This window comes from Scylla paramamosain, chromosome 4 (assembly GCF_035594125.1).
Source record: "Scylla paramamosain isolate STU-SP2022 chromosome 4, ASM3559412v1, whole genome shotgun sequence".
Classification (NCBI taxonomy): Eukaryota; Metazoa; Arthropoda; class Malacostraca; order Decapoda; family Portunidae; genus Scylla; species Scylla paramamosain.
The window spans coordinates 2133564-2147909 of NC_087154.1; the positions used below are offsets into that span (position 1 = coordinate 2133564).

A 14346-nucleotide genomic window follows, 5' to 3' on the forward strand; every position below is an offset into this window, starting at 1 on the left:
TGCATCCTAAACTCCACACAGGCCGCAATATTTTCCCTTGATTATTTCTGGCGTGTCATCTTTCTATTTGTCCCCGCCCTGGGCTCACCCGACACTCTGCTTTTAATTATAATCGTCACGAAAATCCCCGAGGCGCTGGGACCAAAGGCGAGGGTCATGGGGGCAGGGCAGTAAAATACGCCCTTGTACTTTTATGATGTGGGTAATTTATGTATTTAAGTTTTTTTTTTCTTTTTTTCCGCTGTACTTTCTTTTGAAGAGTTGAAAAGTGAAAGCTAGTAATGTGTGTGAAAGGGGAAGAGAGCGGGACAGATCGCGGGAGCTTTTGAAGAGCTTTGCCACAAGAGAGAGAGAGAGAGAGAGAGAGAGAGAGAGAGAGAAAGTCTTCTAAAGTGTGAGTGAAGTGCTATGCTTGTGACCTTTTGTGTGTGTGTGTGTGTGTGTGTGTGTGTGTGTGTGTGTGTGTGTGTGTGTGTGTGTGTGTGTTTGCAATTTTTAGTTTTCTTAAATATCTACAGGATGATGGTTATTTTTTGTATTATCAGTTTCTTTTTTCTGTTGTATATTGTGGAAACTCATATTTGAGGTGTGACACAAATTGCTCTTAATGTATCAGTTATAATTATCTGACTTACGGCAATGGTGAAATTGGCGCAAAAACCGAATAACCCTTTTCATAGTTGTGTGTTCTCTGCTCCAGTAATTACCAATACATTACCGCCACAAGTTATCGACTCATTTGTCTTCTTTCGACATTGTACAAAAACTCGTGGAATGGATTCGCGCCGATGTGAGGGCAAATTAGTCTGAGAGCCGTGGCCACCCGTGACCCGCCAGCGTAACGCCCGACCCGCCTCACGCAGCATGCACACGGCGACCTCCAAGCGCACGGGGCAAGGCGGAGCAGGTGTGAGCAGGGGAGCAACACCCATTATGAAGTATTATCTCATGCGTGCTGGCGTGCGGCACATCCAGCCATGCCTCGGGTAAGGAGAGAGACTGGGCCTTCTTCCTCCTCGTAGCCAATTCTTTCCAATCCGTTTTGCCAAGTGAGAGCAACGCGTAGATGCGTACATGATAATAGTCAGTTTAGTTTCTATTGGCTGTCTATGCACAAAAAAAAAAATGTGCATTTAGCTTGAATGTTTAAGCCATTGGTCTGGCGTTCTTTTTTTTTCACACCAAGCCAGGAGCGCCTCAGAACTAGTACTTAGACCATCAAACAACGATATGGCAGCAACAGGAAGACGATAACGAAAAAAAATAAAGGACCTTTTGTGAGAAGCAATTTCCAGGAAATATATCCCGCAGAGGAAGTTCCACGTTATAATTAAGCTGCTCTGACATCGTTCGTTGTCTTACAGTGTGTTATTCCGCCATTGCTCTGGGGCTCCATCGTGTGTGTTAAAAGTTATCGCATGCCATAAATTGACCGAAGCACCGTGTTTGGAATTAATTCCAGGCGTGTGTGGGCCGATTTCAGGCCCAGTGAACGGATTCGCGGGGAAAGAACGATACCTTATGAAGTGTAATACCTTCAATTTACACCAATCTTAAGGTCTCGGATGGAGTCTTAACTCACAGTGGTGATGGCCCGCCACACCTGCGTGCCCTCGGCGACCACCTGGGAGGTTGAGGAAAGGTAGGACGTCCAGGAGAATAGGGGGCGAGAGGAGGACATACAAGAACCAAAGAAAGGGAAGGGAAGAGGCTGGACTGGCTGGAGTAAAGAGGGAGAAGTTCAGGAGGACAGGAGTTGGTATCCCCTAGAAAAAAATAATCACAACGGGTGATTGAAGGGAAGGAACAAATAAAGTGACACAACTTAATGCGGGAGTTGTGAAGGATGGGGCAAAGAAACGAGAGCAGATGGCAGAGAAAGAGGAAAAAGAGATAGTTGTAGAAGGGTGGGTCAGGGTAGAGGGGAAAGGGGCAAGGAGAAGAAAGGAAAGGAGCAGTGGGTGACAGAAAGGAGAAATGAATTAGAAGGGTGGGCAGTGGATTTCCAGGCAAGGAGTTGTTGTTGAGGCCAAAGAAAGAAAGAAAAAAGAAGAAAAACCTGCCAAAAATTTTCTCACCAAAAACTGGAATCCGTCCAACAGAATTCGGTAGATCTTGCGCCAACCATCCAGCCAACTACCAACCAGCCATCCAGTCATCCATCCATCCATCCATGAGCCATCCATCCATAGCATCTGTATTTAGTGCTGAATAATTTTACGTTCTTAGAGTCAATAAAGTGCCTTGGTTGTAGTTTATGATGGTCTTTCCTTACCATTATCACCATCAATGCCTTCACCATCACTGCCATTACCATTCTCACTATTATCATCACCACTACCATTACCACTACTACCATTATCGTCACCACTTCCACCACCAACACCACATTAATTAACCTCACCACCACCACGCCATTAATTAACCACTTGACTTATCACCACCACCATTGTTACCACCAGTTACTCCCCCTCATCGTCTGCCGTTCCTCTCACCACCACTATCATCACCATTTAATACTACACAATAAACGTCTATCACCTCCATCAACACTACCACCACAAACAACAACAGCTGTCACTATAACCTTTACACACACACATACACACACACTCACACACACACGCATACACTTAACACCATCACATTAACAAGAGCTGCTGCTATCGTCAACTGCACCACTAACTCCAACACCACAACAACAGCTCCTATCACCACCACCTCTCTTTTATACCTGGAAAAAAAGACAATTAGAAGTCTACGCGGGTCATTAACTGCACGTCACTGGTCGATGTCTGCTGGCGTGTTAAGCAGTGGCCTCGATCTCACCTGTCCGTAGTAATGTGTACGTGAGGAGGAACTGGATGAACTGAGACTGGATAGGAGGCAAAACAAACGAAAGGAATAGCAATAAAGTAAGTGAGGAAAAAGGGAAGAGCTTTCTCCTAGTAATGTTTGTACCTAGGAAAGCGGAGAAGACACGAGATGCGAAAGGAATGACGATAAAGTGAGTGAGGGAGAGGAGAGAATTCGGATTGGAAGAGATGTGAGAAAAGAAATTAGGATGGACGGGTAGAAGACATGACAAACGAAAAGAACACTGATAAAGTGAGTAAGGGAAAAAGGGAAGAATTTGGGTTGGAAGGAATGTAAGCAATTTGAAAGGACTGTAGAAGACAAAGCAGACGAGAGGAATAGCGATAAAGAAATAAAAGAGTGAGGGAAAGGGAAGAATTTGGACTGGAAGAAATGCAAGGAAAGAAATTAGAAAGAATCTAAAGGAGAAAAATTATGAGAGGAGAGGCACGAACAAAACAGGCTAGTCAGAAAAAGGAAAAATCACGGTGGAGCAGAAGTGAGGAAAGCGATAAATAGGAAAGAAAGTAAAGAAAGTCAGTAAATGGATGAGGCAGTAAGAATACACGTTAACTGGAGACATGCACAATTTTTTTTCTGTAAAGTTTCTTCTTTCTCGCGAATTATATATTAATTCATCGATTATATATAAATGAGAGGCGCAAGTGATGGATTGCTTTAAACAAAATCTTGACAGGAACATAACCAAAACGAAGAAAACTCTCTCCTCAGCATACATAATTATATATTATTAACACGACTGGCAGATAATTACATGTTGCTCTTTTCAATGATAATTAATATTCCATTGATCATAACCAGTCGACGTGATATAGCAGTTACACAAACTAATATAGAAAGACCAGTTAACGATTGACAGATAATTACACGTTCCGCTTTTCCATAATAAGTAATATGCTTTTGGTTATAATCAGACTACGTGGTATTACAGCAACACAAATATAACAAAGTCATAACAGTAAGAACGCCAGTCAAGATTCCCCTTATTCTGTAAAGGTTTGTTTTTCTCCTTATGTTATGGTTATTGACACGTATAAAGACGGTCAACATCACAAATTAAACAAAGGGAAAGAAAAGTCCGCTGAATGCAACTTTGTGGGATTAAGAATATCAGGAGGAAGCCCATTTTCATTCTCTAGGACTAATGGTCGCACTCAAAAATGTAACTTGTAAGAAAATACAGAGAAAGCAGAGCAAGATACTTCCTGAATTGTGTTTTCAGTGTCGACGGCAGGAAGAGACTAATGGATTATCTTTCTTACGAGTACTTTACGTCAATGAAAGAAGAAACTTGAATGCAAAAGAATTTCGAAAGAGAAGGAAAATAGGAAGGAGGTTCATTAAGAGTACGTAAGAGGAGGAGGAGGATAATATACGTCGTCAATGAAAGAGGAAACTCGAACACAAAAGAATTTAGAGAAAGAAGAAAGATAAGAATGAAGACCAGTAAGAATTCAAAGCAGGAGGAGGATAATAAACATAAAAATTACATTGGAAGAACAGATAACAGGAGCAATTAATCATGTACAGCCAAGATGTCTCCTGAAATACGAGTACATGTTACTGCTATAAAGAACAATTAATTAGGTGTAGGAGATGAAGACTAAAATAGAGCAGGGAGGAATAGGGAAAAGAGGATAAGAACGAGAGAGAGAGAGAGAGAGAGAGAGAGAGAGAGAGAGAGAGAGAGAGAGAGAGAGAGAGAGAGAGAGAATAGTTTTACTCTACGGTTAAAAGTACAAACAGAATTAGCGATGAGGACACACACACACACACACACACACACACACGAGAGAGAGAGAGAGAGAGAGAGAGAGAGAGAGAGAGAGAGAGAGAGAGAGAGAGAGAGAGAGAGAGAGATTATTTTTTCTCCCTCACATTACGGTTCCGCTGCGGTGTACCTCACAACCCAGTCACTCCTCCTCCTGTACAGCTACATTTTTGCCCAGACCGGTTGAGTGTGTACGGGGAGTCAGTAGAATGGTGCCCTAAGAATAGAACCTGTCGGGCCAAAGGTTTGTCTGGCCTTGAGCCAAACGGTGTTACTAGCGTAGCAACCCCCCGAGAGTTGTCGAGCAACCCCCACGAAGTGATGAATCCCCGACCTCGCTGACCGGGCTACAGGTCTTCCCAGGTTTGTTTGTATGTCCAGTATTGATCGTGTGACTCTCAGTAAGTGAAGTATCGGTAATAGAAGTGCTGCGCTCCCTCCTCCGGTCCCTGTGTGTGGTGGTGCGAGGGTCAGAGAGCGGCCACCGTGGATGTTTTTTATGTGTTTATGTTGGTGTTATCATTCAGCTAATTGAATTACAACTGGCCTCCTTCAATGGTCCCCTTCCTTCTCTCTCTCTCTCTCTCTCTCTCTCTCTCTCTCTCTCTCTCTCTCTCTCTCTCTCTCTCTCTCTCTCTCTCTCTCTCTCTCTCTCTTTCCATGTGTGTATGTGTGTGTGTGTGTGTCCTGAAATTCCACTGCTAACATACTTATGATAACAACAAAAAAGGCTGCATGACTGTATTTTAGTGGGCAAAAGGCTCGACGTGTTGAGTATGTTCGCAAACTGTGCAAGGAAGGAAGCAGGTCTGAGGGGGTGACGGATGGCTGAGACGTGGGAAGAGCTGAGTGGCGTTATCACCTGCGACGCCTTCATGAACTTCCGTGAGGCGGACATCGGGGAGCGTGGAGCACAGTGGGGAGCTGAGGCAAGGGGCGTCAGGTGGGGAGGAGGTTGGGGTGTTGGGGGGTCAGGGGAGGAGAACGAAGAGGCGGAGAGAGAGGGATGAATTTTGGTAGATGTCTAAGTACAATTAATTGCTAGAATATGTTGTAATGATTTCTTCTGATTCTTTATTATGTTCGTATGCATTATATGTGTATCAGTCACGCTTTGTATTGTAGGAGTGCAATAGTAATAACTATTACGTAAGGGGGACTGGCACCCCGCTCTGTGGCGAGAGAATATGTGGGAGGAGTTTCTGCTCGGTTAGTCCCGCCTTCCAGTTTTCCCGCTCGGTGATTGGTCCTCCTCGCTTCCCTAGATTATCTAGCTCTGCCCCTTACTGAGTGGTGATTGGTTTACTGTTACTCATTACCTCCCTTTGTCTGCAGGTCTGGGGTTGGAAGCCCGGTAATGGGCGGTGCGGTGGACTCCAAGATGACAAACGGGGTGTCTGAGGGCGTGTCGGGGGCGGCGCCCGTGGAGGGGATCCTGTTTGCGGGCGGTACGGAGGGCGTCAAGCCGGAGCCAGAGGATCTGACTCGCCGGGCTGTCAGTCCCGCCGACCGCGGCGTGCTGTGCGACAAGCGACGCCCGCTCCTCCCCCCGCCACCACCCCAGGGAGACTCACCGCCCTCTCTCGACGTCGCGACCTCCCTCAAGGACGACCTCGATCATCACGTGATCAAAGAAGAGCTGGAGCACCACAGCCTTAAAGTAGAGTCGGGGGATCGTCCTCGCTCTAACCACACACTTGTTATTCAGGCGCCGCTTGACTCAGGCGAGAAGATGAGCGCCGGCACAGGCAGCTACCTGGCCGGGTTCTCGGCTTCCTCTCCACAGTCCAACTACGAGCATGTATCGCCCTACCTGTCGCCCTCACCACAGCCCTACTCAAGCAGCACCTCGCCCGCTGTGCGTGGATCCCCTGCAGTGTATACAACCGTCACAGACAATTACTATCGTGACTACTACCCGTCTAGCGATACACAGTATACATTGCGACAGGATTACCCTACGATAGACGGGGGATACCTCAGACCGCCGTACAAAACTAACGGCGTCTCCAGCACCCTCACCGTGGACTTACCGTCGCCTGCGGATTCTGGTATCTCCGCCGACGCTATCACGCCGCGGGACCCACCCGTCCTCGCACAGGTAAAGTACCCACATGTGATGCATGCTGTTCTTATTTCTGTTCGTATCTTGTGCTCCTCTTTCACAAAGTTCCCTGGCGTGGGCGCCTTGTGATCATTTCTAGACATCATACTGAACATGGCTCCTCTATACAGTCCAAGCTGCTCGAACCATCCAGTTATGTTTCCTCTTCGAACTCCCAAAAGTGACACTAAAACCTATGTTGTTATCGTTTTCATTATATTATCTGCGATTTTGTATTTATTTATATACATTTTTTTTTTTTTACATTCAGTCCGCGTTTTTTTTTTTTTTTTTCACGTCAGCGTTCCTTCCATTCCAGTGTCATTTTTTTCTTCTTATCATTGGTTGGCTGCTCTTCCTTACAAGGTTGTCACATTTTATTCTTGTCATATTCATGTTCATTGATATTACAGTAAATAATATTCTCTCTCTCTCTCTCTCTCTCTCTCTCTCTCTCTCTCTCTCTCTCTCTCTCTCTCTCTCTCTCTCTCTCTCTCTCTCTCTCTTTAGCTAAATGTCAACACATGTAGCTCCATCAGCACTATCATCCACTGTGTAAGCCTTCCTTAGCGCCTTTCCGTCCAACACAGCATATCCACAAATCTCCTGTGTCTATCGTATGTATTTCTTACTCCCTTTTATTCAAGGTCTTTTGTGTGAGACTGTGTGTGTGTGTGTGTGTGTGTATGTATACACACACACACACATGCACACACTTCAACACCACCTCAAAATTTTTAAAGGAAAGATTTCTGATGTGCATTTTTTTTTTTTTCATTCGCTAGGGCTTCTTTCTTCTGGCTGAAGCAAATTCCCAAGCGGAGAACATTAAAGCTGAGAGAGTTCTTTCTTGGTGTAAATTATTTCTATCTCTTCCTTGACTTCTGTCTTCCATGTAGTGCCTCAGCGAATGCACGATGCTTATCATTTGCTGTTACATGCGAGTGTCCATCTTCCTCCTTGCATAGTTCATCTGCCTTTCTTATGCTTCATCGGTGTCGTGTTTTATCAGTTACCTATCGGCCTCCCGCGGCTTAGTGACAACATATTTCCCGCCGTGCATCCCTCAGTACTCTGGCTCGGCCATCAACTGGTCTCCTGCTGCCTTCACTTGCTGTGCTTTGGTCATTACATTTCTTCTCATTCCTTATCTCTCCCTATTATGTAAATCTGCAGGGACCCATCAGCCGGTGTGAGTACACATTAACCGGTGCAAGTAGCTCATAACAAAGTGCTGTTGTCGCTCCATATTTAACCATCAGTATTATATCTAAATGTTTCAACAGCTGCAATCAAGTAGCAGATTTAATCTCATTGAAGAAAAGAAAAGAAAACAGTGTTGAACAGGAAACCTTTCCAATCTGTACCATCAGAAAACTTCGTGTGGTTTGAGTTTACCCGTGAAAATGAAATTGGTGGACGACTAGTGTCGGTGGCTACTCAGTGGGTCTTACGTTACGCCTCGTGAGCTTCATATATGCAAACGGTGGCCAGGGGAACGTTAATGAGAGGGTCCCCAGTGGGCACTAGCCGCTTGCCTCCATCGTCCTGCCGCCCACGGGAACATTATCTACGACGCGCAGAAGTCTCCATTCATCGTGGGTGCAGTGATCCCTCGCCTTGCCTCGGGCGGCGTCGTGAGCAGGAAGGGCAAGCCAGCACTCGACCCCATGACTCGGCACTACATCTTGCGACCCACGCCAGCCTCCTCCTTGGGCGGGCACGTGCAAACAAGATGACCCACGTGTGGCCCAAGATGTAATTACAAGGAGGGTAGGAAGCACCTGTCAATAAATATGGAGAAGACGAAGAAGAAGGAGGAGGGAGAGGAGGTGTGTTTGTGTGTGTGTGTGTGTGTGTGTGTGTGTGTATGTGTGTGTGTCCCCTGCAGTGGCCGAGCGGGGAGCAGAAGTGGTCGGTGTTAAGGGATATAAGTTACGGTGGCCATCAATAGTGTGAAGTGGTTAAATGTGAGCCTCGCCGGCACTATTCACGCGCGTCTGTTGCTGAAGTGTTTATGTAGAAGCAACACTAAGGTGGATGCTTATCTGACAATGCTTTTCTTCCTCTTTTGGATATATGACAAGAAAAAAACTTCGCTGCGTAAAGATTCGTAACAGTAAAGCGTGCGTGAATCATGTTGGAAATTGCTCGTCTGCCTGCCGACGGACACCTGACACACACACACACACACACACACACACACACGGAGTCAATCAGAGGGAGGAAAGGGAAGAAACACATTGGAAAAAAAAAGTGGTAAAAATAAATACGCCTTAGGAAAGTGAGCGACATTAAAACCAATACGTGGCTGTAAATGATAGTAAATGACTGAAGGACTGAACAAGGCTGGAGAAGATTTAAAAGGAAGTTATGAAAAAAAAAAAAAAAGCAATAAGGAAATGTACCATAACAGCTATTGTGTTTTTTGTGAGTGTATAGACTTGCACCACTGGAAGGTGTGCCGGAGTGTGATGATGTGTGCGTCCTCGTGTGTATTACTAAGAAGTGTTCCCGTTGTGATGTGCTCGTGATCAGAGTTTTGAGCGCTGTTGCCTGAGTCTTGCCTCTCCTTAGTGCAATGGAATTTTAAGCGGTAAATGAACACGATGTAGTAGACCCATCCTTTTTCTACTGCCGAACGGGAACAAAAAAGGTGTGATCTTTCTCTTTATTTCACTGTGGATGGAGGGGACCAAGGATATGTGTATGTAATAATAAATCTCGCAGTGCCAAAGTACAGTGCGTCCCAAGTAACTCAAGCAAGCAGAGAAAAGACAAAGTGAAACAGAAACAATTTAGTTTTTGCCACACATAACTACAATAATGTTGGTACAGCTTACCGAGGAATGCAGTGACATTATCTTGTTCACTATGATTTTCTGTTTTTCTTCTATATATCAGTACATTGCCTGAGCGTACTAACCCCGAACAGTGAGTTAGCATAGGAATCGTAGTGAAGCCTCAGAAATCCGCGAAGAAATAATTACCTAGAGTGAAATAACAGAGTCAGCATCAGTTCTGCTTTAATATTAAGCCAATTTGCTGGAAGGGAACGTAAATGCACCTGCTTATTTGAGTTGCAGTGAGAAATGTGAAGAGAATGGTTTATCGGGCGTAATTGTACCGGGAAGGAAGAAGGTACAGACGAGATAACACAATTTTTAGAATTACAAGATTTGCACAGAGCTCTAAGTGATCATTTCCTCTTGTTTGAAAAATGCTGCATTATTTGAAAAAGAAAGATTTCATCTTACTATTGAAAAAAAAAAGGGAAAATAGTTAATAAAAACATATAATAATTCTGGAGAACTCCTGGTCCCGTTGGCGAGGCAGGCGCAGACCACCAGAAAATAATGTACCAATTAAAGACTTGTTTGGGGAAGGCTGGATGCGCACGCAAACACGGGGCAGAACCGATCACCCGTAAAAGAAGCCGGGAAACGGTAGTGAATTTCACGTTAGGGTCTGTGTTTAGGGAGCGGCGGCCGGCACGCCGGCGCTAAGGGAGATGAGTGGCCAGTCTTCAGCGTGGCGGAGGGTGGCGTGACGTAAATTCCCAATTGAGGCTCCGCGTGTAAAGGGCGTCGATGGGTGGATGGGTCTTGTGGAGGAACGTGAGGTTATTGAATATTGTGTGTGTGTGTGTGTGTGTGTGTGTCTGTGTGTGTGTGTGTGTGTGTGTGTGTGTGTGTGTGTGTGTGTGTGTGTGTGTGTGCGGCAATTTGGCGTACAGGATTGAAGTCAGGTCTGTGTTGTCATTGTCTACTTTTATCCAAACATTTTATAAAGCGTGTGTGTGTGTGTGTGTGTGTATCTTTCTGTAGGTTACGAAAGTGTCCTTATCCTTCTTGCAGGGCTTCAGTCTTGTTACGCAGAAAAGAAATAAATAACCCACTATGAAAGTTACTGTTTTGACTGCCAACTCCTGAGCGAGATTGGCCGAAAATCACGTACAATCATCTTGTATTTTATGTTTCTTTTCCTCTTTGCGGTTTCAATCAGAAACTGTTAGAGGAACCTTGTGAGACCGTAACTGCTGGTGTGAGGATAATGAGGAGAAAGAAATGGGACTGTACCAAGCCACACTTTAGTACACAAAGTAGCATTGCGTGTACTAGTGACTCACAAGAACGAGATAGAAATTGAATGTTACACGCCAAAATAGGCCGAATGTGTGTGTGTGTGTGTGTGTGTGTATATGTATATATATATATATATATATATATATATATATATATATATATATATATATATATATATATATATATATATATATATATATATATAAGAATCTGCTACAAGGATGGGGGGATTAGGGGCAGGAAGAGAAGATTGAGGTTTATTACTGGAGCTCAACAACCACTTCGAGTAAATAAAGTAATTGAAAACTAGAAAGACGAACTAAATTGACTGCGGAGAGAGAGAGAGAGAGAGAGAGAGAGAGAGAGAGAGAGAGAGAGAGAGAGAGAGAGAGAGAGAGCATATTAGTTTGAAAACTGTTGGTAATTCTTATTAACATAAAACTGGAAAGAGAAACTGAGGAAGAATTGAAAGAGAGAGAGAGAGAGAGAGAGAGAGAGAGAGAGAGAGAGAGAGAGAGAGAGAGAGAGAGAGAGAGAGAGAGAGAGAGAGAGAGAGAGAGGCAAATATTAGTGGATCCAATGACTGCCAACAAAACTTTAAAACACTGACACTTGCAAGACCTTTACTTTAAGCTCCTGAAGAGGATACATGATGGCCGAGCTGCGACGGGGAGCGAGACCTCGGGGCGCCATCACTCAGACTACTTGTGTGGGAGCAAAGAAGGAAACAGCAGGACGAGGAGGAAAATTTATAAATAATACAAATAAACAATGTACATATATATTCTTTCTCTCATTTTACTGTTGTCATTAGCGCAGTAAGAACACAGGAAACGAAGTGCAATTAGTCGTGGATGAGTTCTTGCGGTGTTCCTCGGACCAGACGTAGAGAGGAAGCACAGACACGCAGACGAGGCGGTGCTGGTGGTGCAGGGGGGTGAGATGACGGAGATAGGAGCAGCCTGGGCAGGACAGGGTCAAAGACAGGCAGGGTAGCATAGGGAGGAAACACAAAGGTACAGAAGTTCGAGTCAGGTGAAGAGTTAGGCCGGGAGAGTGTGCAGGGAAGAGCCGCTCACACCCACGTGAAGGCATCCTATCCTGACCCCCGGGTGACCTCCCCCACGCCCTCATCCATGCAGCCTCCCTCGCCCATGCCGGTGTTTCTGCGGCGGTACAATCAACCCCTGCCCCCCTCCTGGGCAGGACAGCTTCCGGCGGCCAGGTGCGTGTCAGGGAGGAGGAGGAGGAGGAGCAGCAGCCTGTTGCCGCCTCTCCTCTCCTGTGTTGTTAGTCATGCGGAAGCTCTCTCTCTCTCTCTCTCTCTCTCTCTCTCTCTCTCTCTCTCTCTCTCTCTCTCTCTCTCTCTCTCTCTCTCTCTCTCTCTCTCTCTCTCTCTCTCTCCGGTGTGTGTGTGTGTGTGTGTGTGTGTGTGTGTGTGTGTGTGTGTGTGTGTGTGTGTGTGTGTGTGTGTGTGTGTGTGTGTGTGTGTGTGTGACATTTTATAGGATCCCTCGATTATTTTCTGTTAGTGAGGGTTCAATGGTCACGTAGGATAAGCGGAAAGTGAGTCGTTTCTGAGAAAGCAAACTCCGCAAGAAAGAAATAACTTGCTTCAGGTTCATGAATCACTGGTTGTATTATAGATGAACAGTGTATCAAGCCTCTTTTTTATTATGGAGTGAGGTGCACCCCTATCATGAGGTTTCGATTGCTCCCTCCCTCTCTCTCTCTCTCTCTCTCTCTCTCATCCCTAAACATGCCATCACGGTGCCTATCTCGCCCTCCTCAACGTCCTCCCCTCACCGCGCCTCAAGCAACACTGTCCCGCTCTCCTTGCTTGCTGCCAACACTTTTTGGTGATCCTACCATTGCCAAGTACCAAGCTTAGGTATTCTCTCTCTCTCTCTCTCTCTCTCTCTCTCTCTCTCTCTCTCTCTCTCTCTCTCTCTCTCTCTCTCTCTCTCTCTCTCTCTCTCTCTCTCTCTCTTGGTTTCTGGAAGTGAACCCTCAGCATCTGTGTGTGTGTGTGTGTGTGTGTGTGTGTGTGTGTGTGTGTGTGTGTGTGTGTGTGTGTGTGTGTGTGTGTCCCTTTTGTGTGGTCATTTTTCCTCCTCCTCCTCCTCCTCCTCCTCCTCCTCCTCCTCCTCCTCCTCCTCCTAAATTACTATTACCAATAGAGCTTCAGACATTAACATGCACCTCCCACCGGATTTTTGCATTTGTTTCTACTTTGTATTCTTATCATTTTCTTTCAGTTTCCTCCTCCTCCTCCTCCTCCTCCTCCTCCTGGCTCTTCTCCTTTACTCATGAACTCTCCTCCTCCTCCTCTTCCTCATGTCGCCTCACTCTAAATTTCGATTAAGTTCAATTTCTCTCTCTCTCTCTCTCTCTCTCTCTCTCTCTCTCTCTCTCTCTCTCTCTCTCTCTCTCTCTCTCTCTCTCTCTCTCTCTCTCTCTCTCTCTCTCTCTCTCTCTCTCTCTCTCTCTCTCTCTCTCTCTCTCTCTCTCTCTCTCTCTCTCTCTCTTTACGACATGAGCGAAACTTCTTGTTCATCGATGATCTCACCCTGCCTTGTCTTCTTTGGTAGGTGCGCTTGTATGTGTGTGCGTGTGTGTGTTGATAATATAATGATTACTTACTCTACATAGATCAAAAATATTATCTCCACTGATCCTGTCCGTCTGAATCATCTGCATAAAGGGGAAAAAAGTGTTGAGAAGGAGAAAAAAAGAATCATAGTTCGGAAGGTGCTGCTAAATTTAGGGACGTGGTTTAATATCTGTCTCGCAAATCAGATTATAACAACGTATAATTACTTTTTCCTCGCGGTGACGGGACGTTGAGGGCGCCAGAACGACACTAATGTTAATGTTTATTGCACAGCTACAGGCGTGTTAAGGCGCCTCCACTATAATTATCAATCCTATACGTATATAACAAAAAAGAACAAAATGACAGGATGAGAAGATGAGAGAGAAAGACAGAGAGAAAGAAAGGTGCTCGTTCAGTTTCACCACACACACACACACACTCACACTCCACACACACACTCACACACACACACACACACACACACACACACACACACACACACACACACACACACACACACACACACACACACACACACACACACACACACACACACACACCTAGACTCAGCACACTGGGGAAGGTTCATACTCGTACATATCGGTTCTCACACATTCATTTCGCGGCAAAGATCCGTAGATAATTATATCAATGGTGAGTTATGTTTAGTAAGTATGTGGTAATTTACCTACTTCCTTCCTGTGGGCCTCTGTTCTTATTTATCGCCTTCCCCCTTCCTTTCCCTTGCTGCAGGTGATGGTTAGCGGCGGGAGAGTCATTATTATGGTGGAATACACGTAATAGATCGTTTGGTGTTTATTGGCGAATATGTCAGTGATTTGAAAGTTATGAGAGATGTGTATAGTCTCTCTCTCTCTCTCTCTCTCTCTCTCTCTCTCTCTCTCTCTCTCTC

At 45.3% G+C, this 14346-nt stretch overlaps 1 protein-coding gene across 1 annotated transcript in view; it reads left to right on the forward strand.

Moving 5' to 3' along the window:
* LOC135097575 (protein grainyhead-like) overlaps positions 1 to 14346 on the forward strand; it is a 235375-nt gene that overhangs the window by 62460 nt on the left and 158569 nt on the right. Inside the window, 1 exon segment of the mRNA XM_063999498.1 lies at positions 5984 to 6749. Within this exon segment, the coding sequence (XP_063855568.1) occupies positions 5984 to 6749 (766 nt within the window).